At 40.9% G+C, this 25,576-nt stretch overlaps 2 protein-coding genes across 5 annotated transcripts; one reads left to right on the forward strand and one right to left on the reverse strand.

Moving 5' to 3' along the window:
- The first annotated feature begins 46 nt into the window (after positions 1 to 46).
- PDIA3 (protein disulfide isomerase family A member 3) lies at positions 47 to 20,372 on the forward strand. The gene is made up of 13 exons (XM_081047662.1): positions 47 to 377; positions 5,419 to 5,497; positions 6,797 to 6,914; positions 11,517 to 11,624; positions 12,164 to 12,293; positions 15,603 to 15,719; positions 16,021 to 16,146; positions 16,787 to 16,969; positions 17,788 to 17,896; positions 18,435 to 18,563; positions 19,124 to 19,203; positions 19,551 to 19,608; positions 19,840 to 20,372. Exons 1-13 carry the CDS (start codon positions 211 to 213, stop codon positions 19,951 to 19,953), a joined length of 1,518 nt encoding a protein of 505 aa, XP_080903788.1. The 5' UTR covers positions 47 to 210; the 3' UTR covers positions 19,954 to 20,372.
- Positions 202 to 25,053, reverse strand: ELL3 (elongation factor for RNA polymerase II 3). 4 transcript variants are annotated; one of them, XM_081047660.1, is made up of 12 exons: positions 24,477 to 24,918; positions 24,213 to 24,248; positions 23,750 to 23,862; positions 23,432 to 23,633; positions 23,262 to 23,341; positions 23,050 to 23,119; positions 22,702 to 22,876; positions 22,575 to 22,617; positions 22,275 to 22,446; positions 21,994 to 22,038; positions 21,877 to 21,910; positions 202 to 987 (listed from the first exon to the last, which is right to left on the reverse strand). In XM_081047660.1, coding segments are annotated over exons 1-12 (1,284 nt in total). In that variant the 5' UTR covers positions 24,789 to 24,918; the 3' UTR covers positions 202 to 985. The 4 variants fall into 4 exon arrangements, with proteins under 4 accessions (XP_080903786.1, XP_080903787.1, XP_080903785.1 ...); XM_081047661.1 differs by lacking the exon at positions 202 to 987 and adding an exon at positions 3,773 to 5,337; XM_081047659.1 differs by lacking the exon at positions 202 to 987 and having other exon boundaries at positions 21,304 to 21,910.
- Between the last annotated feature and the right edge of the window lie 523 nt (positions 25,054 to 25,576).

Genomic DNA, 25,576 nt, shown 5'->3' on the forward strand with positions numbered 1-25,576 from the left:
GGTCCCGCCCCACCCTACGCAGGCGCCGCGCAGCCAATCCGCGGCTGCCACACTGCGGCCGAACCCGGCTAGGGGGTTGGGGCCTCCGGCTGCAGGTCCGCTTGGGGCAGACGCGTGAGCGCAATCAGAGGGTGCGTGGTCGCCGGCCCGACCTCCGCAGTCCCCGCCGACCCCCGACCCTCCTGGCCGCCCCCACCTAACCTTGCCGCCATGCACCTCCGCCGCCTAGCGCTGTTCTGCGGCGTGGCGCTCGTTCTCATCACGGCCTGCCTTGCAGCTGCATCCGACGTGCTGGAACTCACGGACGACAACTTCGAGAGTCGCATCTCCGACACGGGCTCTGCGGGCCTCATGCTTGTAGAGTTCTTCGCCCCCTGGTGAGGCCACTGAGCCGGGGCGGGGAAGGGAGGGCTGGGTTGGGCAGGGGGCAAGGCGCGGGAACGGTTGGGCCTACGCAGCGCCGGGCCCTCCACCATTCCAGCGGGCCCGACTGAGGCCGGCACATTTCCCGGCCCGAGGAAGCCGAGCTACCTCGTCGAGAGCGGAGAAGTGGGTGCTGATCGCCTGAAGGGCGAGACCCGAGAAGGAAAACCCGAAGAAGGCCCCTCGCACGCAGGGTCACATCCTTACCTTGGTGCTCTTGCGGCACTTCCTATTTGCAGAGGGTTTCACCACCCTCCTACCCCCTTCGATTGGTATCTTTACAGTTTCTGGGTGAGTCAGTGTTGATGTTCTCCATTCAATAGACGAGGCATTCCAAGGCCTTATACTGGAAGGGGACGTTTCACCAAGTGCAGTGGTCCTGGGCTCCCAGGGTACTTCCTTTCTTCTTGCCCCACGCCCCGCAGCCATTGGTTTCTAGCCAAGGTCACTCAGTGGCTGCAGAATGGTCTTAAGTGCTTTCTTGGGGCAGATGATTTTTGTCCATCGCGTGGTGCACACTTTCTCCATTAAGTGAATCACTTACTTCCCAGCACTGGCAGAGTCCTGTCAAACAGAAAGTAGAACAAGAGTAATTCCGTCAGAATCTGTCTACATTGTCAGTTTTAATTGGGATTTTTGAAAAATGCCACAAAATTAACGAGAAAGTAACCAGTGTTGGAGAAATCGCCACTTCAGGGTGACTTAACCAAACAGGTGCGTAAATTCCTTAGGATAGAACTAATTCGAAATAAAAAGCTGGAGGGTGGAGAGCAGATATGATTTCTGGCCCAGTAAACCAGAGTGTTATTTTTTTTATTTAAACCTCAAATCTTTACCACAGCAAACAATGATTATCTTAACTCCTGGGATAGCTCAGTAGTATATCCATGCTAATTAACAGTATTTAATTTTTCCACCTCTGCTACACTTACCCTTAATAAAAAAAACGATATTCAAAAGTATCAGAAAAACAAAAGTGTATGACTTCCACTTGCTTCTAACTCTGGTCTTCACCGCGGGGGCTCAACTGACTTGGAGAGGGTTACACTAGAAGTCCTGTAGTGAGGACCACCGGAGCCAGAAGGATGTGTTAGAGGCAGCAAATTTTGTTTTCAGCTATGAAAGATTTTGTGTCCAGGGCATTCCTGTGGCTAACTGCCAGTACCGATTTCATATCATGGACCGTCTTTATACATCCTTAGACTTACATTATCTCTTAGAAACAACTCTTCCTAATCATGTAACCATGCTGATGATTTTAAGGGGGTATCACTATAATTAGAATGGCTGTATGGAGTTTTGTCAAAACTCAGTGGTGATTCAGTGACTACCGGAATCAGCATGAAGTGAATTGCTGGAGAATTGTGGGCTATTAGACTCTTAGTTTAAAGCAATTTTTTTTTGTTTGGTTGGTTGGTTGAAGGCGTTCTTTTCCACTTTAAATTGTTACATGTGCTTCCCTAAGAACTACAAATCCCGTCATGCTAAACTATCCCAAAAATTGGGTGGATCTCTGCTGTAGTGTCTGCTTTTAATTGGTCTAGAAGGTGAGGTCATCTTCCACAATGCCGACAGGAAGGATCAGCTTTCTGAATGAGTAATTTGGAATCAAGGAAGGCTCCTGTATTAATACTTCAGCTGGAGTTGTTTTCTTGCTGCATTCCTTTGTACAAATCAGGAGTACTAGCTCACAACTTAGGAACAGTTAAAGAATCCTTACTAAGAGTAAAAGGAATCTATTTTGAGCAAGTTTTATTTCTTGTTTGCTTTAGGGTATTTTTCCAGTTTCGTTTTATAAGTGAAAGTGAAAGATTTCTTTGCAGTTAACTTTGTAAACTAACGTTTCCATTATGGAGTTAACCTCTGTTATTTGTAAAAATGGGAGTATCTGACTTTTCTTGGGGGAAATAAATTGCACTATTTAAATGTTTGTGATAATTTCTGAAAATTTATTGATACCAGTTAAGTAAGTTTCAAGTCCTTAACATCTACTTATGTTGTAAATTTGGGCCCTACCACCTGGGACAATAGTACTAAATAATGACATTTGATATACATTGTTTCTAGAGTACAGAAAAAGACTATGTGGATAGGATAAAATGGAATATTTAATATTTATTCTAATACATGCTAATTCCTTGGAATTCCTGCTCCTGTACTCCCACCTCCCCCCAATGGATCTTTTTTTAAAAAATTAGCTCAAATGTTACTTCTTTTTCCCTTGAACAGCAAACTGGTTGCTCCTTCTTCTCTACTGGGACCTACTAATACTGTCTCACCCCTGCCAGACATGTATTCCTATAGGGAAAGGACTCTTACCAATTTTTCTATCGGGCTAAAATACCCTTTGGCACGAGGCAGGGCATGAAGTGATGATCGATGATTGTTGGGTGAATATATGTTGGGATTCATTATTAACTGCTAAGTGTCATCCCTGAAGGTGGGTGGGATTATTTGTGTTTTCATATTATTTAGGAATAGGTGAAAGAAATAATGATTAATCTTGATCACTTTCAAAGTTCACCTGAGTTCCATTCCTGGTGAGTTTGAAGAGGACCAGCTCTAGCCTCATTGGAACTCGTTAAACAGGTTCTCCTTGAGGGTATTTGTTGACCTTTATGGATACTGCCAATGCTTAACTTGGGACAGTAGTTTTCAGTCCCAACCTTAACCACTTGTACACACTTCTCCACCTCTACATCCTGGTTCCTTCCCAGGTTCCTGGAGAAATCATTCAGTACGTTCCAGTGGAGCCCAGGCATGTATTTGTTTATTTAATGCTCCATGATTTTTTTTTTATATGCATCCGGGTTGAAACCCACAGATAATTAGGCATCTGGCCTAATTTTATACTGTTTTGCTCTTCAAATGCTTTAAGATAGTTGTGGTGAAACTGTTCTTCTATCTGTTGCCTCAGCCTTCTTGACAATTACTACATATTCAACAGAAATCTCGCTCCTGTTTCTTCTTTATTTTCATTGCTGCCACTCCGGTCCAAGCGTTCATTATCTGCCATGTGGAATATATTATTTTGTAGGTGGCATTTTTCTTATCTCTGCTTTCTCCCTTTCTGTCAGTTTTATATATTGCTGACTAATGTAGTCTCAATACGTATAACACATGTATTATCTCTAACAACCACCGAAAAAGCCCTTCATAGTTCTCTGCATATATCATTCTCACTAGTAATTTACCTTTGTTTTACTGTTTCCCTTATATAAAATACCCTGCCTTGTCCTGTCCGAAGCCTTAAATCCTTAAAAGCCCAGATCTAGTTCATACTCCCTTTAGCATACATTCTCTTCTTAACTTTTGAACCCTTATTATGTTCCCAAAAGCCTGGATTTCTCAGATAAATTGATTATTTTATTAAATCAATTGTAATTTGTGTATCTTTGTTACAACCCAAGCACACACATTTTTAATATGCAATAGTAAAGGAATATAGAGGATCTAATGAACAATACCATATTTCAAACACATCTAAGATGCCACTGATTGTTAGAGGAACCGTTATTTTATGTCTGAAAGAAAAAAATGCTAGCATTGAAACTATTACATGATTGCAAGACACATCCCAAATTCAGATATGGTAAAATGTGCATCTGTAAAATGTGCATTTGTAAAACGGAAATACCGTTTAGTCATCACCCAGTCTAAAAAAATAAAAGCCAATACAGTTGAAGCCCCCTGTGAACCCCTTCCCCAACTTATATACTCCCCTGTCCTGAATTTGGTATTTATTCGGTCATCTTATACCTGTAGTGAACATGTATGTGACCCTAAGCAACATCTAATATATTACATTCTTTTTTAAATGTCACTTTTTCTTCATTTAAACTTTCTAATGATGATTTTTGAATAGGACTCCTTAAAGACGCTTGAAGACTATAAGTAAGCTCTTATAGTCTTTTGTTTTAAACAAGTTTTAAGGGCAAATGTTTCCAACTTGCTGCTTCATTCATCACTTAATAAAATCAAGTTTGAGACTGTTGGCTATGGGATATATCAGCTCAAGTTTCTTCTGTGTTTTCCTTCCTTTGGGTTTCTAATTCTTTCTGTTTTTGCTGTCTATAGTGAGGTTACAGTACTCGCCTCAAAGTGATCCCTCTGCTTTTGAAGAGATGATATACAGCTGGTGCTAGCTAACTTTATGCTAAGGAGGAGTATGTTCCCCCTCCCCTCATTGCATACACTGTGTGCCTGTGGGACTGTTAAGACTTTGGGCAGAGGAGCAGGTGTTTCTGGTGGCCCTCTGGGAAAATATTCTAATTGACATGATATTTTATTCTCATAGTTCTATAGCCAGGTAAACTGTGTAGCTATAAAATTCATGCTTATCATCATATCATTCAAATGCTGTGTTAAAACTTAGTTGAGAGGAAAAAAGCCTCCAATGAGCTGCTAGAGTATTTATAACAAATGAATGCCTTCTGGGCCTCATTCCGCTACTCCTTCAAACTGTTTCTGGTCAAAGAGAATCATATTGAAGGAATGGAGAAAAAATACTTGATGATGATTCTTAAAGAGTTAATATCATACTTGGGACCTTACAGGTTTCAATCACTGTGTTTTTGAGAACCACAGTGCTGTTTTCTTAAGAAAAAAAATGTGCTTTCCTTTGGGAAAGGTTACCAGGAATGGGATTGTTGCTGTCTTGTCTTTCATTTTCTCCTCGTTAACTGGTCAAAAGGGCGTGAGCCCTTTGCCTCTTTAATGTGGAATGTACTTTTGGCTACAGCTTTCAGGACTCAGTTGTATTTTTAATTGAGAAACTAGATGCTGCTCTGCACTGGCCAGTCCTGTAGAGTCAGCCTGAGGCTGGAGATCGTGCTCTTCCCTTCCGAGAGTTCTGCTTTACCTTGTCAATAGTGGATGATGTGGTTTGAGTAGTATTGTCGTTTGAGTTTCTTCCTAGAGAAATAAAGTTAACAAATTTGAAGGATTAAAGTGAGAATTTGGCTTTTTTTTTTTTTTTTAAATATATCTGTATAGGTGTGGACACTGCAAGAGGCTTGCCCCTGAATATGAAGCAGCAGCTACCAGATTAAAAGGAATAGTCCCATTAGCAAAGGTGAGTATTGGTGGATTCTTCATTAAAGGAAATGAGGTATTTTCAATAGTTATTTGTAAAATTAATATTTTCTCTGTTCCGTATGGGTCTAAGAAGAGAGAGCACTAGTTTCTGGGCAAATACATAACTGACGATTGTATCAATTATGGTTTCAAAAGATTAAAGGGAATTATTTGCATAAGAAACAAGTAAAACATGGTAAATTGAAGAGGCAAATATGGAAAGTACTAGTACAGTAGTCAAGGTTAGAGGACAATTATCACTGAGTAAATGAGTTCCCTAAACTACCACATGATAATCACAGTGACGGGAATAGGAAAATGACATGAGGTTGTTGATAAGTATGGAACTAACTGGTCAACTGTAAACTTGGTATGTGCTTTTACAATCAAAGTAATGCTTTCAGAATTTTGTCATTATTTTGTATTAAACCCATATTTGTTCCAGTTTAAAAGCTCACATCTCAGCCAGTGTCAAATACATAGTTCATACATATATAGGACTGTTTTGGAAACTACTTTTAATCCTAATGTTTTTATGGCAGCTTGCCATAGAAAAAAAAGAGGTCAGCCTTGAACTAACTCCTGTGCCTTGTTGCTATAGGCTGTGTTTCTATAGATACATTGTTTTTCTGAATTTTAGATTATGTTAAAGTATTGGGAGTATATCTCAGAATCTTGTGAAGATTAAATGAGATAATATATACAAAGTGCCTATAGCACTGCCTAGTTTGAAGTAAGTGGCTAAATAATGGAAATTGTTTTCCTTCTTCTTGACAGGTCTCACTAGACGTCACGTTATAGTTTAGCCTAGATTCATACTAGCTCAGGGAGCATATTCAAGTATTAGTACCTTTGCTAATAACTCTAGATGATTTGCCAAATCAAATTATACTCCACCCCAGCTAAAGGGTATGTGCACCTACCCGTTTATTCCCTTGATGATAATCAGCAAAGTAAGCCACTGTTACTAATTTAAGTGATTTATCTCTCCCGTGTTCCTAGGCAGAAGAAAGGTGGTGACTGCTTTAGACAATAGAGACACCAAGGGCAGAATTTAAATTGTCATTTGTGCATTTTGTTTGAGGCCCAAGAATATAAATTTTAAAGATTTCTTAGATGGTTCAGATGTAGCTAGCCCAGTGCCAGTCTGCCTTGAAAATCTAAGATGTTTTGTGGCATATATGCCAACAATTGCTTGATCCTTTTATGACTTGACCAGTCTTAATATTTTGGGAATATAGGAAGAGCCTGCAATGGGCATTTGGTTAACAAATGCTTTGTGTATTTTAATCTTTAGGTTGATTGTACTGCCAACACAAACACCTGTAATAAGTATGGAGTCAGTGGATATCCAACCCTGAAGATATTTAGAGATGGTGAAGAAGCAGGTGCTTATGATGGGCCCAGGACTGCTGGTAAGGATCCTGGATTACATTCTGGAAACTGAATTTTTTAAGTATCTTGCTCTTTGTCATGGGAACATGACATTTTTCTATACAACATACTTTCAGTCCTTAAAATTTCTCATCTAAGAAGTCAGTTTGGTAGCTAACAAAAGACTTCTCTAAATGAACAGAGTATGTAAGTAATATAGAAAATACTTGAACTTGAGTTATAAGATTAACCAGGCATTTTTTCATTTAACAAATATTATTGAGTACCTACTCTGTGCCAGGTATTCTAGATATACTAGGTGCTCAGTATTTATTGATAAACAAAACAGACAAGGTTCCTCCTCTTGTGGCGCTTACATTCCGGGAGAGGAAGAAAAGAAGACAACAAACAAGTTTGAAAATACATATAGGTAACCACCACCTCACTTCCATTATGATGGCTACTACCAAAAAAAATCCCAGGGGTGGCCGGTTAGCTCAGTCGGTTAGAGCGTGGTGCTAATAATACCAAGGTTTCTGGTTCCGTCCCTGCGTGGGCCACTGTGAGCTGCGCCCTCCTTAAAAAAGAAAGGAAAGGAAAGGAAAAAAGAAAAGAAAAACCCAGAAAATAACAAGGGCTGGTGAGGATGCAGAGAAATTGGAACTTTTTTCCATTGTTGGTGTGAATGAAAAATGGTGCTGCTGCTATGGAAAATAGTATGGTGGTTACTAAAAAATTAAAATTAGAATTACCACATGATCCACCAATTCCACCTGGGTATATACCCAAAAGAATTGAAAGCTGGGTCTCAAAGAGATATTTGTACATCGTGTTTATAGCTGTGTTAGTCACAATAGCAAAAAGGTAGAAGCAATCTGAGTGTGTCCATCAGTGGATGAATGGATATACAAAATGTGGTCTATTAATAATAATAATAATAGTTACATATAAATGTGTATATCATACAATGGACTATTATTCAACCTTAAAAAGAAGTTCTGAAATAACTACAACATGGTTGAACCTTGAAGACGTGTAAGTTAGATAAGCCAGTCACAAAAAAGACAAATATTGTATGATTCCTCCATATGAGGTTTCTATAGTAGTCAAATTAATAGAGACAGAAAGTGCAATGGTGGTTGTCAGGGTCTCTGGGGAGGACAGAATGGGGAGTTATTTAATGGGTCGAGTGTCAGTTTTACAAGATGAAAACAGTACTGGAGATTGGTTATACAACAGTGTGAATGTACTTAATGCCACAGAACTGTATATACTTGAAAATGGTTAAGATGGTAAATTTTGTGTTGTGTATTTTACCACAATTAAAAATTTTTAAATGTCAAAAATATATATGGATAAAGTAAATTCCATTAGTGATAAGAACGTTAAAGAAGAAAAATAAGACCAGAAGAGGCCTTGGGAGCACCACATAATTAGAGTGATCTGCACAGTAATGTTTGAGTTGAGACTTAAATGATAGGAAGGAGCTAGATCTGGACCAGAGCCTTCCAGGCAGAGGGAAAGCAGGTACTAAAAAAAAAAAGGCCTTGCGACCACTACCCGGTGGAGGTGAGGCTGAAGAGAGCCTGAGGAGTGGCTCCCGGGGCCCTGCCTGTGGCTGCTCCTGTTGGCACATTTAGGTTGTGGGAACGGAGTTTAGGAAACCAGTGCCGAGTTCCCTGAGCACAGGGCCAGTACCCACGCCTCCCCATCAGCTTGAGGAAGGAGACACAAGGTAGGCTTTTTCTTGTCGTGCCTGCTTCCGTTACAAGCATGACGCTGTCTAAATCTGCACAACAAGCTTAACATTTAGATTAAGAAATACCTTTTAATTTAAATAAAGCTCAAAAGGCGGAAAAAAATAAAAAATAAAAAAAAAAGGCCTTGGGGTATATTTGAGCTTGACATGTTCAAGGGACAGACAGGCCGTGTGGCTGGAATATAATTAGCAGGGCTGACAGGTGCAGCTAGAGGTGTAAATAGAGAACCAGACCCTATAAAACCCATAATTGATGAGAAAAAATATTTTTGTATAAACTAAAATAGTTTTATCTTGAGTCTATCAAATAATCAGACATATTTTACATTTTTATGGTGGAAAGCTGATAGGAACAGCGTTCAGTTTTCACATTTTAGGTGAAAGTTTTTTCAGTGTGTATGATAGTTACTCATATACAAAGCTCTGCATAGCATGACCCATTTCTAAATCTGATGTCATCTGAAGACTGTTTCACCTTAGGCCCTTTGCCCTGGCTGTATTCACAGCCTGAAATGATACTCCCCCATGTTTGCAAAGCTTGCTCCTTTCTGTCATTCAGATCATGACTTAAATTTCACACACTCAAAACACACCTCTCATCCGCCCACCCCCAGGCTTTCCTGGGCCACCCCCCCTAAGGTCATTTTTTTGATCACATAATCCTCTTAATTCTCTGCACAGCCCAAGTTACTATCTGATTTTTTAAGTTATTTATTTGGAGATTTATTTATTATTTATTATTTGGGGATTTATTTGGAGATTTACTTTTTATTGTAAGCTCCAAGACAGCAAGAGACCTTGTTTGGTGTATTTACTACTCTGTCCCCAGCACCTAGACTGGCACATGTAGTAGAGAGTCAATAACTCTTTGTTGAATGCTTGAGTAAGTATTTTGACCCAACTGAGGTCATTTAGCCAGCACTCAAAATTTCATGTCTAAGCACAAATGGAAAATTTTTCAATTTTTTTCCGAGCTTGAAAATTATTAATGAAGAACCCAAGTTACCATTCAGATTTTGTTAATTTAGTGTAGAATTAGCAATTAGAGTTATTAATATAGTTTTTTCTGACATTGGACAGGTCTTAAGCAAATTGTAGCTGAACTCAACTAGACTGCTGCTGCTAGGCAAATATTCTCAATTGGGCTGCAATATAGTTTTTTTTTGTTTGTTTTTTTTTAATAGAATTTCTCAGTATCTGACTAGGGGGTCAGATGTTTGGCTACTTAGAATGGATTATTTTATTCATGTATTCTTCTAAGAACTATGCTGTTCATCTTCCTGCTTAGTTACTCCGCATTCCCACTATACTTTCCAGAGAATTTGAATACTCAGAGAAAAGTAACACTTTTCATCATAGCCCTGTGTTAATGTTTTTTATAATAATTTGTATTGTGATATAGTAATAACAGTCCTTTCAAAGACTAAGCAATTCCTATCCAATTTCAACTAATCTATTGATACAACCCCTCTGTGAGTAATTGAGGAAAACTTTCAAAAGAAAAAATATCCGTGAATGGAGAGAGAAGGAAAAAACTACCTTAGAAAAAATGCAAACTAGGCTCAGTTGTGTTGACAAAGTTAAACAGTATTCTGTCTCAGCCAATTAGCAAATCATTAGAGTATTTAGAAGAGAAAAGGGGTGGAAGAGGTAGAATATTATGGAGAAGTAGTACTGTTTGCCTTGTAAGCATTTTGAGCCTACGAATGGTTTCAGTGGAACCCAGAACAATGTAGAATAATGGTCTGTCAACCAGGCTTAAGGGATAAAAAGATTTTTTTGTGTTTTTATGTGTGGTTATTATTACTTTTAAACTATTTTACTTCTCTAACACATTTCACTTCAGTGGGAAAGTGTGATTTGATTTGGGTGCATCTTAAACGTGGCATGATTTGACCTCTATACAGTTAAACCCCTTTACAGCTTAGCCAAGTCACTGCGTTTTCTGCTTTTAAAATTTAATAAGGTTATGAGTAATTCTTTGTGCTACTTGAGAATAAGGGATTTGTTATTTGCAAAATGGATATTTCTTCAACTTATGTACTAGGTATAATTCTTAGAGCTAGGTATATATCGGTGAGCAAAACAAACAAAAATCTCTACCCATTTGTAATTTGTAGTGGGGAGAGATAGATAAAAAATAAGTGTATAGAGTATATTAATTAGATGAGTGAAAAATGCTGAAGAGAAACATAAACAGGAGGAGATAAGAATTTTGGAGGTTGAATAGGTTTTAGTTTACAATGGGATGGTCAGGGAAGGCTTCATTAAGATGACATTTGAGTAAAGACCTAAAAGAGGTGAGGAAGGGAACCACATAGAAGTCTGGGGAAAGTGTTCTAGGCAGAATAACAGGTGCAAAGGCATTATTTAATTTGTGCTGTTATAAACACTTTACTACATTGTGGGTAGGTGTATAAATAATTAGTCTCTTTGGGGGCAGTATCTACTGTGTTTCCCCAAAAGTAAGACCTAAGCGGAAAATAAGCCCTAGCATGATTTTTCAGGATGACATCCCCTGAGCATAAGCCCTAATGCATCTTTTGGAGCAAAACTTAATATAAGACCCGGTCTTATTTTCGGATAAACACGGTAAATTATGTTAAATGACAAAATACAGAATAGCATGCATGTATGCTGCCATTTGAGTGGAAAAGAAAGAATAAATATGTAATTGCTTATTTATGCCTAATATGTCTGGAAGGATATACAAAAAAACCTGAAATCTTACCCTTCAGGGAGGAAACTGGGTGACTAGGGACAAGAATGGGAAGAAAATTTTATTGTATACCCTTGCGAACCTTGTGAATTTTGAATCATGTGAATGATTACCCTCTCAAAAGTTGTAAATTTGTTACTATAATCTTTCATTTTGTTTTTTAAGATGGAATTGTCAGCCACCTAAAGAAGCAGGCAGGACCAGCTTCAGTTCCTCTCAGGACTGAGGAAGAATTTGAGAAGTTCATTAGCGATAAAGATGCTTCTGTGGTGGGTAAGTAGCAAATATTTAATTATGTCACAAAATCATCAACTTGGTTTCAAAAACCCTCTGTGGACATTTTACAAGGAGTTAACTGCAAGCAGACATTTATTAAACACTGACGTTTCATTCACTTTTCTAGACTTGAAGTTCGAAAAACAAGACAGAAAAAAAGTTATTTGCATTTATTGTGACATATTGCCTTATTTAATCCTTCTACCACCTGAAATAGTTTCTGAAATTCTAAGAAGTAAAGCAATTTGCGCAAATTTATTCAATTGTGAAAAACTAGAATTACGACTTGAACTCTGACAAATAAAATTCCTTTGGCTCCTTCAAAACTGTTTTTTTAAAGGGTAAAGGAAGAATTCTCATCCTAAGTATTTTGTCAAATTTCCTAGGTAGTCATGGCAAAGCACATGCAGTCCTCTTGCCAACCTTCGTTTGCTTATACATAATAGACTAAAGGTTTTGAAAAATAGAAGAATTTTAAAGTTTTGAATGTCTCAGCATTTACTGTTTCTTCTTTATGTTTGACATTTTCCATATAGGTTTTTTCAACGATTTATTCAGTGAAGCTCACTCTGAGTTTCTAAAAGCAGCCAGCAACTTGAGGGATAACTACCGATTTGCACACACTAATGTTGAGTCTCTGGTGAAGAAGTATGACGACAATGGAGAGTAAGTGCCTGAGATGAATGCCCTTGCAAATCTCTGCACCGAGTGTTACTTTTTGAACTGGTGATGTTTATGCCTGGTTTTTTCAAAAGGTTTATTGAGCACTTGCTAAGGCATTAAGCTAAATGCTAGACACTGTTGCTGCCTTTGAGGGGCATCTAGCAGGGAGAGAGAGTGAATATATAAAAGTGTAGCGAGCATTATAGATGTTATGATAGAAATAGATGCACGGTATGGTGGAAGTACAAAGGAGGGAGTGATTTTTCTCTTCTGGGGTGGCGTGTAGTATCAGAAAAAACTTCATAGAGGTGACTCTTGAGGTATGTCTTTCCAGGCAGGTTATGGCAGTTGGGATAAAAATTATTCCAGATAGAGCAGCAGCAGTGAAGGCCATGAGATGTGAAACAACCTAGTCATGTTGGGAACTGTAGTATTGTTAGTAACTGAGGTCATAGTGAAAGGTAAGGTTGGAGAGGTAAGTGGAGACCAAATTATAGAAGATGTCAAGTGCCAAACAGAAGGGTTTAGATTTTTATATTTTAGACATTTGAAAGCCATCGAAAGACTGAGCTAGAGAATAATGTGATTGATTTTGTGTTTCAGAAGAAAAGTCACTAGCACCTATATGGTGGTGGTTTGAACGTGGAGAGAGAGTCTAAACTAAGGGTGACATCTAAGAGTCTAAGTTAAGGTAGTATTGGGGCAATGGAGAGGAAGGAGTGAGTATAAAAAATGTAAACAATAGGATTTGGTCCCTAGCCACATGTGAAAAGGGGAAGCTCTAGAGTGAGTCTAGGTTTCTCAAGACTTAAATGACTAAGCCAATGACATCATCAAGCTGGAAAAAGACAAAAAGAAACAAATTTGGGGAGAATGATGATGAGTTCTGTTTTGTCACAATGAGAGAAGTTTGTGAGACCCTCAGGTGGTGAAGACCCAGTGGACAATTGGATAGATGAGGCTAGAATTCAGGAAAAGTTCTGCACTAGAGATAAAGATTCATAGGTCACCCACATGTAAATGATTATGGAAACCATTGGGCTAGATGGGATCACTCAAGGTAAGCATATAAAATTTTGAAAAATGTGCCAAGGGCTAGTGTTATTTATTCATGTAACAAAATATGTAGGGTTTACTACGTGCCATTTACTTTGTTAACTCACTTAATCCTCTTAAAAACCCAGTGAGCTAGGTCTATTTTACAGAGGAGAAAGCACAAAAAGAAGTTAAGTAATTTGCCTAGCTTCGCACAATAAGTGGCAGGACTAGGATTTGAACCTAGAAAGTTTGGCTGCAGAATTGGTAGCTTTGACCATAAGGCTCTGCCTTTTACATTGAGAGACACCAAGTCTATAAATGGATGTGGAGCCACTTGTGTGGCTCTTTAAGCACACCACATGTCAGCCTGTTAACCTTAGATTTGTTCATGTGGCTGCCTCTTAATGTTTGCCATTTAAAGTGGTCTACCAGCTCCTGATCAGAACTCTTATGTGATGGTTGTCTTAAGGTTTTCATGTGCACACCAAGGCCATATCACCATTAAAGATCAGTTGCCTAATTGCTATTTTTTGAGAATAACTGCTTTGAAATTGGTAACTATAAAAAAAAATCTTAGCCCTGTTCACATTCTTGTTTTCCCAGCATGTTTATATTAGTTTCCCTTTTGCTATGTAGTTTCCCTGTGTTCTGTGAAAATGCCTCTTGCTTTCGGTACTGCAAAGTTACTGATTAATACTGGAAGAGTGAGAGAGGCATGTTAGGACTTTGGTGCTGAAGCCTCGCCAAAAACAAGTGATAAAATTGTATGTGGGTGTGTCTGTAGTATGGAGAGGAGAATGAATGAAGGAGAAGCTAGAGGCAAGATATTGGTAGTTAGAATATGTGGTGTGATCAAAACATACGGTGAATGCTGTTGCCGTGTGCCATCCATTGGAAAGGCAGGGCTCTTCAATACAAAAAGTGTCACACACCTTAGTAACAGTGTGTGACAAATTTCAACTTAAGCACAGTCAGTCTGGTGTGGGCTACTGTTGAAAGAAGGTGTACCATAAATCATGGATCACGAACAACACATTAACATGAAATGGGTTTCATCCTCCCTCATGACAGTGTGCCATGTGACACATTGCTTTTGGTACTGCAATTTCTGTCAAATAGAAACATTACGGTGTGTCCTCATCCACCTTATTCACTGGATCGGGCACCATGTGACTTCTGGCTCTTCCCCAAAGTCAAAATGACCATGAAAGGTAAACATTTGGAATCGATTCAGGACATTGAGGCAGCCATGACAGCACAACTAAAGACACTCATGAAAGAGGACTTCCAGAACTGCTTCAGAAAGAGGCAAGAACGATGGGATAAGTGTGTTCGAAGCGAGGCAGAGCATTTTGAGGGGGATTAATGGCAATGTGTCTTTTACTGTAATTTTAAAAATTTAAACATTCACCATATTTTTTGATCACACATAGTGGTATTTTCTGAGAAAGCTGGTATTACATATAAACCTGTCACTCAGAACCAAATTGGGGTTCAGTTCTGGCTTAACAAAAGGCTAGAAATTAAAGAAGGAATTTGCTTCAGGTGTTTCAATGGCGTGAGGAAAGCTTGGCTTTGGTAGAGTGGGGCAGAGTAGTACCTACCAGCAAGAGAAAAATTTGTGAACTTGGTTTATTGGTATAGAGAACTCTAGAACAAAGGAATTTCTAATGAACTCAAGCCGAATATTACCTACAATTGTATACCTATACATAGAATTGTACAATTGGAAAGAATCGTAAAGACATTTTCTCTAATGAAGTCGTTTTCTGTGTAGGAGAGTTGAATTTTTAAGGAGAATGACAGGGCAAGGTGCCTTCCAAAAAGAGCAAGCTCTATTTTATTGTACATATTGGGGCTTTGGGAAAGTTGGGCTCTGTTAGTTACTATTTTTAAAGGTTTGGAAATTAATCATCTATGCTACCCTCATTTTGTACTGAAAAAGAGCTATAACCCAGAAAAATTAAATTGATACCTGGTATAAGGTCTTTGAAATTAGTAGCAGAGCTAGAATTAGAACAAGATTTCTTAGTTTCCCAACCCAGGGTTCATTAAACCCTCATACCCAATTATTGCACATTAGATTAAGGTGCTGATCACCTTATTGTCAATAAGGTCACGTTGCCAAGTCTTTGGTCCCAGAAAAGAGTCCTTATGTCCTTAAATTAAATGATGGTAGTAAAAGTGGCAGCAGGAGTACATAGTCTGAGCTTTAAGTAAAAGATGAGAGGCAGTTCTGTCTATTTACTAAGACTTTTGTTTTTTAAAAAAAAGGGGTATCACCTTGTTTCGTCCTTCACATCTCATGAACAAGTTTGAGGACATGACTGTGGCATATACAGATCAAAAAATGACCAGTGGCAAGATTAAAAAATTTATCCAGGAAAACATGTGAGTACCTTTTTATACCTTGTTTGGGATTTCTTGGCTTCATTATGTTTTGTTTACCTCAGTTATAAAACAGAGCCATGTTGTGGATTAAATAGTCTCAATCAAGGGATTATAACGATAATAGTTGAAGTTTGTATTAAAGCAGTGATGTGTGGGCCCCGGAACTATTGATCTATAAGGTATATTGCTCAGTACTTGTCCTATATGTTGAAAATTTTTTAAGTGCTATCAGTTACTTTGTGATAAGTCCATGCTACAGCTATAAACCTTCCAAGTTTGATAATGGATTATTTCATTTCAGTTTTGGTATCTGCCCTCACATGACAGAAGAAAATAAAGACTTGATACAGGGCAAGGACTTACTTACAGCTTACTATGATGTGGACTATGAAAAGAATGCTAAAGGTTCCAACTACTGGAGAAACAGGTAATAAGGGTCATTTTTCCCCTTTGTAAACAAGTTTACACAGTATGTAAACAGTTCCTTCTAACTATCCTGTGACCATGTGTGATGTGAGAGCAGATAAGAATGGGAACAGTTGGCTCCCCAAAACATTTGAAGCCATAAGGATAAATAAACTTTTTTGAAAATCTATTGGGCACGTCTTCCATAGGTATTCCTTTGCCTGTCACACAGCTGATTCCTTACCTCCAAGTAAAAGACGCAAATGTGATCTAAAGTGTTTTCTAAAACATTGTGCCTACTTGCCCATTGAGATTTACAGTGCATTTTATCCTTACAAATTTTCTTTTCAGATCAGTCATTATGCTTACAATATTTTATAGTTTTACATATATAGAGATATAAATAGACACACACATATATATATTTCAGTGGAAATGGACTATTTGATTAAGCTCCACCAGTTTGGCAGTAAAGTTCAGTAAGACATTGGAGTATACCATAGTCCTATGTCAATGCAAAGAACACAAATTCAGGCCGATTCCAGAGGGCTGCATGGACTGTAAAACTTGGTCTTTGCTTTCTAGACTACTTACTTCTTGGTTTCAGAAGTGTTTTATCACCCTGGTATAGTCTTGGCATAAATTTCTCTTATATCCCACAGAGTGATGATGGTGGCAAAGAAATTCCTGGATGCTGGACACAAACTCAACTTCGCTGTAACTAGCCGCAAAACTTTTAGCCATGAACTTTCTGATTTTGGTTTGGAAAGCACTACTGGAGAGATTCCTGTTGTTGCTATCAGAACTGCAAAAGGAGAGAAGTTTGTCATGCAGGAGGAGTTCTCGTGAGTTAGCGTGGGTTTGGGATTTGATTCTGCAAGGAAACTATTAAAGCCTCTTACACTACTGAGAATTGATAAAGAAGAATGTTGGAATGTGAAGATAGCTCTTCTAGTCAAGATCCATGACTGTCGGTTTTCTCAATTAATTTAATTATAGGTACTGTTAGGATCATGATCCTTAATAAATTCTGAAAACTAACAAAAGGATAGCAGCTTGGAATTCTTACACGATTGTTTCTACCCTGTCATTAAAAATAGTACATAGAGAACACTGGACAATGTCTTTGAGATTGATGTAATTTCAGGCCAGCCCAATCCCCTCCCAATCCTACAGAATTATTTTTCTTCTTGGAATACCACATTGGCATAAAATAAACTCAGGGAATTGGAGAGGTCTTAAGATTCCAGATAATTTTGACCTTTACCTTCTGAGACTTTGGGAGATCAAGACAAGAAAATCTTCCTTGTGAGCAAATCAGTAAAATGAGATACCATAAATAAGCACTGTTTTCTAGAGCAACAAAATAAGACTGGTTCTAAAGCAGAATTGAATTTTCAGAAGACCAATGTGTTCTTCCTTCTCTGCCCTTTCTAATCCACAAAGAATACACTAGAAATACAAGAAGGGGTTGGGTTTTTTTGTTCAGTCAGTAGTCCTGCATATTGAGAGATAAGAAACCCCCTTTATTTTTAGCTTCCAATTTCTTTCTAGTATTGAAATTGAAGCTAAAATATGTGGAAAATATTCTTAGGAAATTGCTTTTAATCCTCTCAATGGTGGGAGTAAATTAACAAACCTGACCCTTGTCTTTAATTGGCAGGCGTGATGGCAAGGCTCTTGAGAGATTCCTGCAGGATTACTTTGATGGCAACCTGAAGAGATACCTGAAGTCTGAGCCTATCCCAGAGAGCAATGATGGGCCGGTAAAGGTGAGGCACTCACAGGTTCCCCAAGCCTCTCAGCTGCCTCATCATTTCTTTCTTCCAAAAATGCTATGAGTGAAGACCTTGTTTGCTATCATGTTTTTGTTTGTCTTCACCCCTATCCAGAGTCGTAAAATAATTGGTGACAGAGCTCATAATGCTCAATAGGAGCAGGAGTATAAAACCTTCACAGAATTTTCTGATGGTATTTATATCAGAATTAGGTTACTCTTTGGGACAGAGCAAGCTAACTCCTAAGAATCATTTTAAGATTGTTGCTCTGAAATTATTTTAAGCAAAGATTGGGTAGCACTTGTTTCCTGTGACTTCCTGAACATAATTTGATAGGAGACAGACACAGGAATGAGTTGGTTTCTGGGGAATGGCAACATCTTTAATACAATCCATAAATGTGATCTGGTTTCAGTGACATTTTCAGTGGCAACACATCCAATTTTAGAGGGATTGGGTCCAGACACAAATATAGCTCATGAATTTATTCTTCTACTCATCTTACCAACCAGAGAATCTCCGTGTTTTCCAGGTAGTAGTGGCAGAGAATTTTGATGAAATAGTAAATGATGTAAATAAAGATGTGCTGATTGAATTTTATGCTCCTTGGTGTGGCCACTGTAAGAATCTAGAGCCTAAGTATAAAGAACTGGGAGAGAAGGTAAGTCTGAACTACATTCTGAAGATCAAATTTGAGTTGGGATGTTCACACACATATTTAGCATTGGCTAGTTACCCTAATTAGTTCATTGCCTAAGTAATGGTAGAGTTTTTCCAACCACCTACTGTTCACTCACTTTCTCTTGACTTCTGCCTAGTGTCTAGCCTGTGCACTGCCTCAAATACCTGCTTTAACTTTCCACTCAGACTCAATCTAGATAATGGTTAAAAGTATCCAGGCTTCTAAATTTTGGTAATGGTTTATATGAGTCCATTATGTTCCTTCATCTTAAAACACTTGCATTAGCCCTTAGCACTTACGTCTTATTTAGGCCAGGTAGTTTTGAAAATGGCTGTATATAGAGTCTTAATATAGAACCAAGAGAGAAAAGGGAAGCTTGTGAAAGGCTAGATATTATCTGCAAGTGTTACTACTCTTCCCATCTTAGTAGCAAAATTTACCCAGGTGTTTAAAAGCAATTGTTTTAAGTCCTGAGTTGACTAAATGTCTCTCAGTCACTGAAAACTTGAAATTTAAAGATCTAACCTTTTTGTTAACAGCTCAGAAAAGACCCAAATATTGTTATAGCCAAGATGGATGCCACAGCCAATGATGTGCCTTCTCCATATGAAGTCAGAGGGTAAGTAGATTAAAAACTAACAAAGGTGTCTAGGCAATTGACTAGAAAAAAATAAGCTTGTAAACCATTCTTTTTTTATTGGGTATGGTTTGGGGAGTCTTCATACTCCAGTTGAGCACAAAAGCACTGATACCTTCTTGGCTTAGAGGTCTGCTGCATGGGCCCACATAACTGCTACAGATTTTGTGAACTCTCATATTCCTGAGTTTTGATAGGATGTAACCTAGCACTGATGGAGGCTGGTATCTGGTCAGATTAGAAATCATGAAGAGAAGTTATCAGCGAAGTATGTGTCAGAGTTACTCTGGAACCTAAAATTAGTCAACTTTTTTTTTTTTTTTACCCAGTTTTCCTACCATCTACTTCTCTCCAGCCAACAAGAAGCTAGATCCAAAGAAATATGAAGTAAGTGCATTGTCTCATCTCTCCACAAATAAACATACACATACACACACACACACACACACTTGTACATATCTAGCTCTTCGTTTATTTACCTAGAAACTTTATAAACTCTCATTGTCAATATATGTGGTTGTTAATGTTTTTGCAAACTCAAAAGTCTTCCCATTGGGAGGAAAAAAACCCAGGGTTCTTTAAAAGGATAAATTTTCAGAGTAATCTTTCTGTTTTCAGGGTGGCCGTGAATTAAGTGATTTTATTAGCTATCTACAGCGAGAAGCTACAACCCCCCCTATAATTCAAGAAGAAAAACCTAAGAAGAAGAAGAAGGCACAGGAGGAGCTCTAAAGCAGTAGCCAAACATACCACTTTGTAAAAGGACTCTTCCACCAGAGCTGGGAAAACCATTGGGGAGGACTGGGACCCATACGGCATTATTACCTGTCAGGGCTAAAAGGACACATGGGTATAATCTGAATCCTGTTAAATTTTTTCGAAACTGTTTCTTAGCTGCACTGTTGATGGAAATAACCAGGACCAGTTTATGTTTGTGGTTTGGGGAAAAATTATTTGTTGGGGGGAATGTTGTTGGGGGTGGGGGGTAATTGAGTTGGGGGGTTATTTTCTAATTTCTTTTGTACATTTGGAACAGTGACAATAAATGAGCCCCCTTTAAAATGTCTTTTTTCCATTAGATGGGAGACCAAAGGTTCTCTAGACCAGCACTGTCCAATAGAACTTTCTGCAATGGAAATGTTCTGTAATCTTCATTGTCTAATGTAGTTATTGAACATTTGAAATGTGGCTAAGAACTACATTTTACATTTTCATTAATTTAAATAGTCACATATAGGGCTAGTGGCTACCAACTAACTGGGTCCATAGTTATCACCTGTAAATACTTTCCAAATTTTGTCTTTCAATCCTTGCATGTTTATTGCCCAGGCCCCTAGCCTGATAATTAGAATAGGTGAGGGAGGGACCTTTCTTGTTGGGCTCTGTTTCTGACAGTGTCCATGCCCTAAGGATGGGTTGCTATTTATCCTTGCCATGTAGCTGAGCATGTTTATAGCTCCCAAAGGCTGTTGTCTACCCAGAAATGCCCTGTGGGTGTGGCATCAGGTTGGGGTTCCATCCAAATTGTTTCAGGAATTGCTGACACTGCTGGGTGCAGCTCTTTCCCCCAAAGCTCAGGGTGTGGCCTATTAACTTCCCTCTCTAGTGGACTGGGAACAGCAGTATCATTCCTACTTGTAAGTGAAGCATCCACTTTTCTGCAACAAAGTGGAATGAAAAGGATAGGACTGGTGTGATCTTTTATTCAAATGAATTGAACCATTTCCCCTTTTCCTTTTTGTGAGCAAATACAAATCCTATCCACAGTTATAGTTTTCAATAACTGGATAATTCCAGATAGGAGCCCTAATTATGTTACCTTCAATCTTGATGTTTAGAAAAGAACTTTATTCCTACTGTAATCTCTAGTTGTCAGTTATAAAATGGATTTGGTAGAACCTTGTAGCACAGTATATATCAAGATCCTTTATAGTGCTTTGAAAAAGATGCCTAACCATAATTTTGGAGATTCTAAGCCACAAGACCTGGGGATCTAATTTTTTAGAGAGCCCAGAAGTGGTTCAGATATATTGGGGTAAGAACCACTGCCCTGGAATGTTTAAGGAAAGCATATAAACTTACACAAAGGACACAAACAGTTTTAATTTTTTAGCCATGTTTGTAAAAGAATTCACTTACAGTAGATGGGTAAGACCCAAGCCCTTTTCCATTATATCCAGGTGTATTAGAAGTTCCTTTAGCTCTGTTTCCAAAAGATCTCCTTGTTCCTTTAAGGGAGGCTACCAGGCTAAATTTTAATGTCCTCAAAGTATATTGTCCTGGAAATGGTGTCATTTCTCAGGATTTGAAAAGGACTTGACTGAACTAAAGGTGAAGAAGCCAAGCCTCTGTTGCTTTTCCTAGTTTCCTGGGCACAGCTGTGGAGTATTGGCACTGTGCCCAAACCCTAAATATTAAAACATGGCAACAATGAAAATCAAACCTTAGCCTAGGGTAGCTCTCCTTGCCACCATGGACTCAGCAGTAAGAAGAGCAGACAATTGCTCTCTGTTTAGTTTATAGCTGCTTTGTTCCTTCATATCTCACTGGGCAGAGGGTCAAAAGATCTCTGACTGCTTCAGCTGCCCCTGTTCTTTTCCTCAAATTCAAGGATGAGCCCTTTAATGTGGGACAATTTCTGATGCAGGTACTCACAGCGACGCTTTTCTTCCCTGTAACCTGGGTTCCGCTGCAGAGAAAAGCAACTGTGTCAAAAAAAATTTTTTTTAATCCATTTCGACCTTCTTGTTACCATTCCCAGACCTTGCTTACCTTCCTGAACTTTTTATATTCCTGGACTATCTTTTCTTCCAGCACCTGAAACAAAGTAAATGTTAGCACCAAGTTTAACCTTTGAAAAAGGCTCCTCCTGTTCTCTGACAGGAGGGATGTAACTTCCCTTCTCATTGCTACCAAATGATACAGACTAATTTTTTCTTTCAAAACAGGCTTGCTTGTCACTTTTTTGGTCGCAGAACAAACACAGGTTTATGGGCAGTTAGCAGAGTTTATAGCCAGTCAAGCTGGAAGGCTAGCCTGGGTCCAGTCCTTACCTTGTGCTCTGGAGTTCCTTGCTGAACTCTCTTGATCTCTGCTCCCAGGTCCATGAATCTTTGGCTTGCAGCCGCAACTCGAGCATGCAGGATGCGGTATTCAGCATAATCTGTCTCAAAGTCCTGCTCATAAGCACGTTGCTGCTCTGTAGTGTGGATGGCTCCGTATTGCCTGCCAGGAACAGAGAGTTACCATCTTCAATTTTATTGCCCCCACCCCAAAGCTTCCAGCTCCCTGGAAGTTTATCTTAATATCTCATGCACAAGGCTTGATAAAGTTGGAAATGGCAGGGGACTCACAAGAGGTAATCTGGTACCTCTTCAGGGCTTGGGGATTCAGAGTCTACAAAGGAAGCAAGAAGACATGAAGGTGATTATTGGCCTTTTCCCCCCACTCTAGCAGTTTTACCCTTCTCTCAGCTCTCACCTGCTTGAACAGAGTCTAACTTGGGGTCCATATCTTCATGTTTATCTTCTTCCTCCCAATCTTCTCCCTCTTGTAGGTCCTGACTGGGCAGCCCTTGTAGGGAACTTGGAGCAAGAGGCAGAGTTCTGAGCCTCTTTTCTTTGAGTTCTCTAGTGGGTGCGGGTGCTGGACGTTTCTGTTGGGGAAAATACCTTTGTCACACAAGCAGTATATAAAAAGCCTATTCTGCCCTTCTCTTGAAAATTACTTCCATATAATCTCTGGGAGCATCAAAATGATGGCTTCCAATTTTTAAATTTTAGCCTGATTGGACAAAGCTCTCTGAAAACCCTTACTATTACAACTTACCTTGCCCAGATGTTTCTGGCCAGCAGAGGAAAGCAGTGCCCTATCAGGCTCTCTGTTTGGATGATGATTCCTAGGATATTTGAAGAGGGAATGGGAGAGATGAAGACCAGGGTAGGAGGTAGGGTTAGAAGTCTTATTACAGCATTTAGGGTGGAGATTCAATGAAGATAATACCAGGGATTCCCAGGTTAGTCTCACCCTGCCCCAAGTACCTCACTTGCCACTGTGCCATGTGTTCCCTTGAGGATCCTGGGAGTGAGTGACGTTGGCTGCTTGCCGGTGAATCTGGAACCTGGCAGAGAAAGTGGCAGGGGCACTTGGCTCCCTGGGCTTCAGGCTTTTGCCCCACCTTATCCCAACTCCCTGCAGTTTCTGGCCTCACCTCTTCTAGTGCCATCTGTGGCTGTGAAACTGCATCTCCTTCAGAATAGTCTCCCATGTTCTGCCAATTCTCAGGATCTCTGGTATCTTCAGTCAAGTTGTGTCCCTGAACTGAAGATGGGGCCGGGATAGAATCCGTGGCTCCCCAAATAGTGAGGCGCTCCCTGAGTGGGCCCAGGCAGTGGAGGCGGTTAGGTCCAGGTCTAGAAAGGGGTGGTAGGAAAAAACCACGAGGGTGGAGAACTTTTAAGCACCCCTCAATATTCCCCTCATGGACTTCCCACAAACCCTTTCTCATCTGCTGTTTGTTCCCCCTTACCTGCCTAAACGTTGGCACACAAGGTCCAAACCACCACCAGGGCCCTCCTGGCCACACTGGGACACTGTGAAGGAGAAGAGGCAGGACCATCCAGGGCCTCGGAGCCTCAGATACTGGGGGTGAAAAAGACCGAAAGCCCCATGAAGTCAGCCCCTCCCTGTCCTGCCAACGTCATTCCTCCCTGAGCCAGCCTAAGACTGAAGATGGGTCCCACGGGACTCGTTAGCACACCAGGTGCAGCTGGGCCTGAGTTCCCAGGAGGTGAGACGGCCACAGTCTCTTCAACCGCAGCCTCCTGGGACCACAACCCCAGCAGCCCCCCTCTCCCCAGTCGGGGTTCAGTTCTCGGAAATTCCTCAGACCGTGACTGCTCTCAGCTTCCCACCCTGACCGTACCTTCCCTGAGCCCGCGTCTGTTCTCCCCGCACCACACCTTCTTCACACAACCCAGGCCACCACTTACCCCTCGGTTGCCTTGGAAAGAGATCACTGGCGGAACCTGCGGGGAGAGCACAGATGCGAGCTAAGCGCAGGTGAAGCGGCGTCCCCAGGATCTGGCGTGGGGTGCCCAGAGGGACCTTCCTCACGGGGTTCACTTGAGAAGTGGAGAGTCTGAAGCCTGTGAATGCCGCTCCCCATCCCCAGGTCCCTTCGCCGGGGTCTCCGGCTGAGGCCCGAGGTCCTGAGGGGTAGGGGGTAGGGAAGATGGAGCCCGGGCTGGCCGCACCTGTTGCCGCTGACACTCTTGCAGCGCCCGCAGCGCCGCGTCGTTGAGCCTGAGCATCAGGAGGCTGGCCCGGGCAGAGGGGTTGAAGCTGAGCCGGAACTTTCCATTCAGAAACTCCTGGGGTCCCGCCATGGCCGCGAGGTCGAGCGCAAGCAGAACCTGGGCCACCGTGAGTGCCGCCACCACCACCACCTGAGCTGTGCAGGGCGAGACTTGCACAGCCGGTAGCCCGGGTCGGCCCCGCCCCCCGCCAGGGACCCGCCCACGGCCCCACCCACAGCCAGCTCCACTCCTGAGGTTTCCTGGCCGCATGGGCGGCGCTTCGCTCTCCCCCGGGACATCCTCGCGGACCCCAGCGCTTTCTTGAATTGGCGCGCACCTCGTGGGGCTTTCGGTGGGGGAGCTCCCAGTTCCGGGGAGAAAGTCTGAGGCCACGTTCAGACTCTTCACCTAGAATCTCCATTCCTGCCTTAGTTTCCCCAGCCAACCTGACCTCTGCGTTACCGTCTCTAAGTGAAGATGACGAACCTGCAACCTCTAGAGGGTGTCAGGCGTAGAGGGGCCGGAGGGAGTGCCTGGTTGCCAGGCGGTCTCGGCTTATCACGCGCCTTGAAGGCCAAGAGCCCCTGGAGACAGAGGAAGGCGGACTCAAAGGGGAATTCCTGACGCCAACACGTGGTGCAGCACTTTTGCTTTTTCCCTCCCGCGGTATTGCTGCAAACCCGAAACCGGTTTCTTTGTAACTAAGGCTGGAGAGTGCCGTGGCAGAGGTGAAGCTGGGCTGTAGCAGGCTGGAACGCCCCACCACCGCCACGGGTGGGCGATGACGGAGGGGTGGGTGATGGCCGGAGAGTTGTAGGGCAGAGGGGAGGGAGGACTCAGTCCCGGATTTCCCCTCCTGGCCTAAACACGTGAGATGGGTGTGAAAAGGAGCTAGCTCACTCCCACAGGAGGGCCAAGAAGTGCCAGGAAGTTGCCAGACATTCCGGAGGGCTAGATCCTGCTGCAGTGAGACCCCAGGACCAATCTCAGGTTGGCCCTTGGTGTTTCCACTCGTTCCTATGTGGGTATGTTTCCAAGAGCCCTGGCGGTGTTCTCGT

This window comes from Rhinolophus hipposideros, assembly GCF_964194185.1.
Source record: "Rhinolophus hipposideros genome assembly, chromosome: 5".
Taxonomy (NCBI): domain Eukaryota; kingdom Metazoa; phylum Chordata; class Mammalia; order Chiroptera; family Rhinolophidae; genus Rhinolophus; species Rhinolophus hipposideros.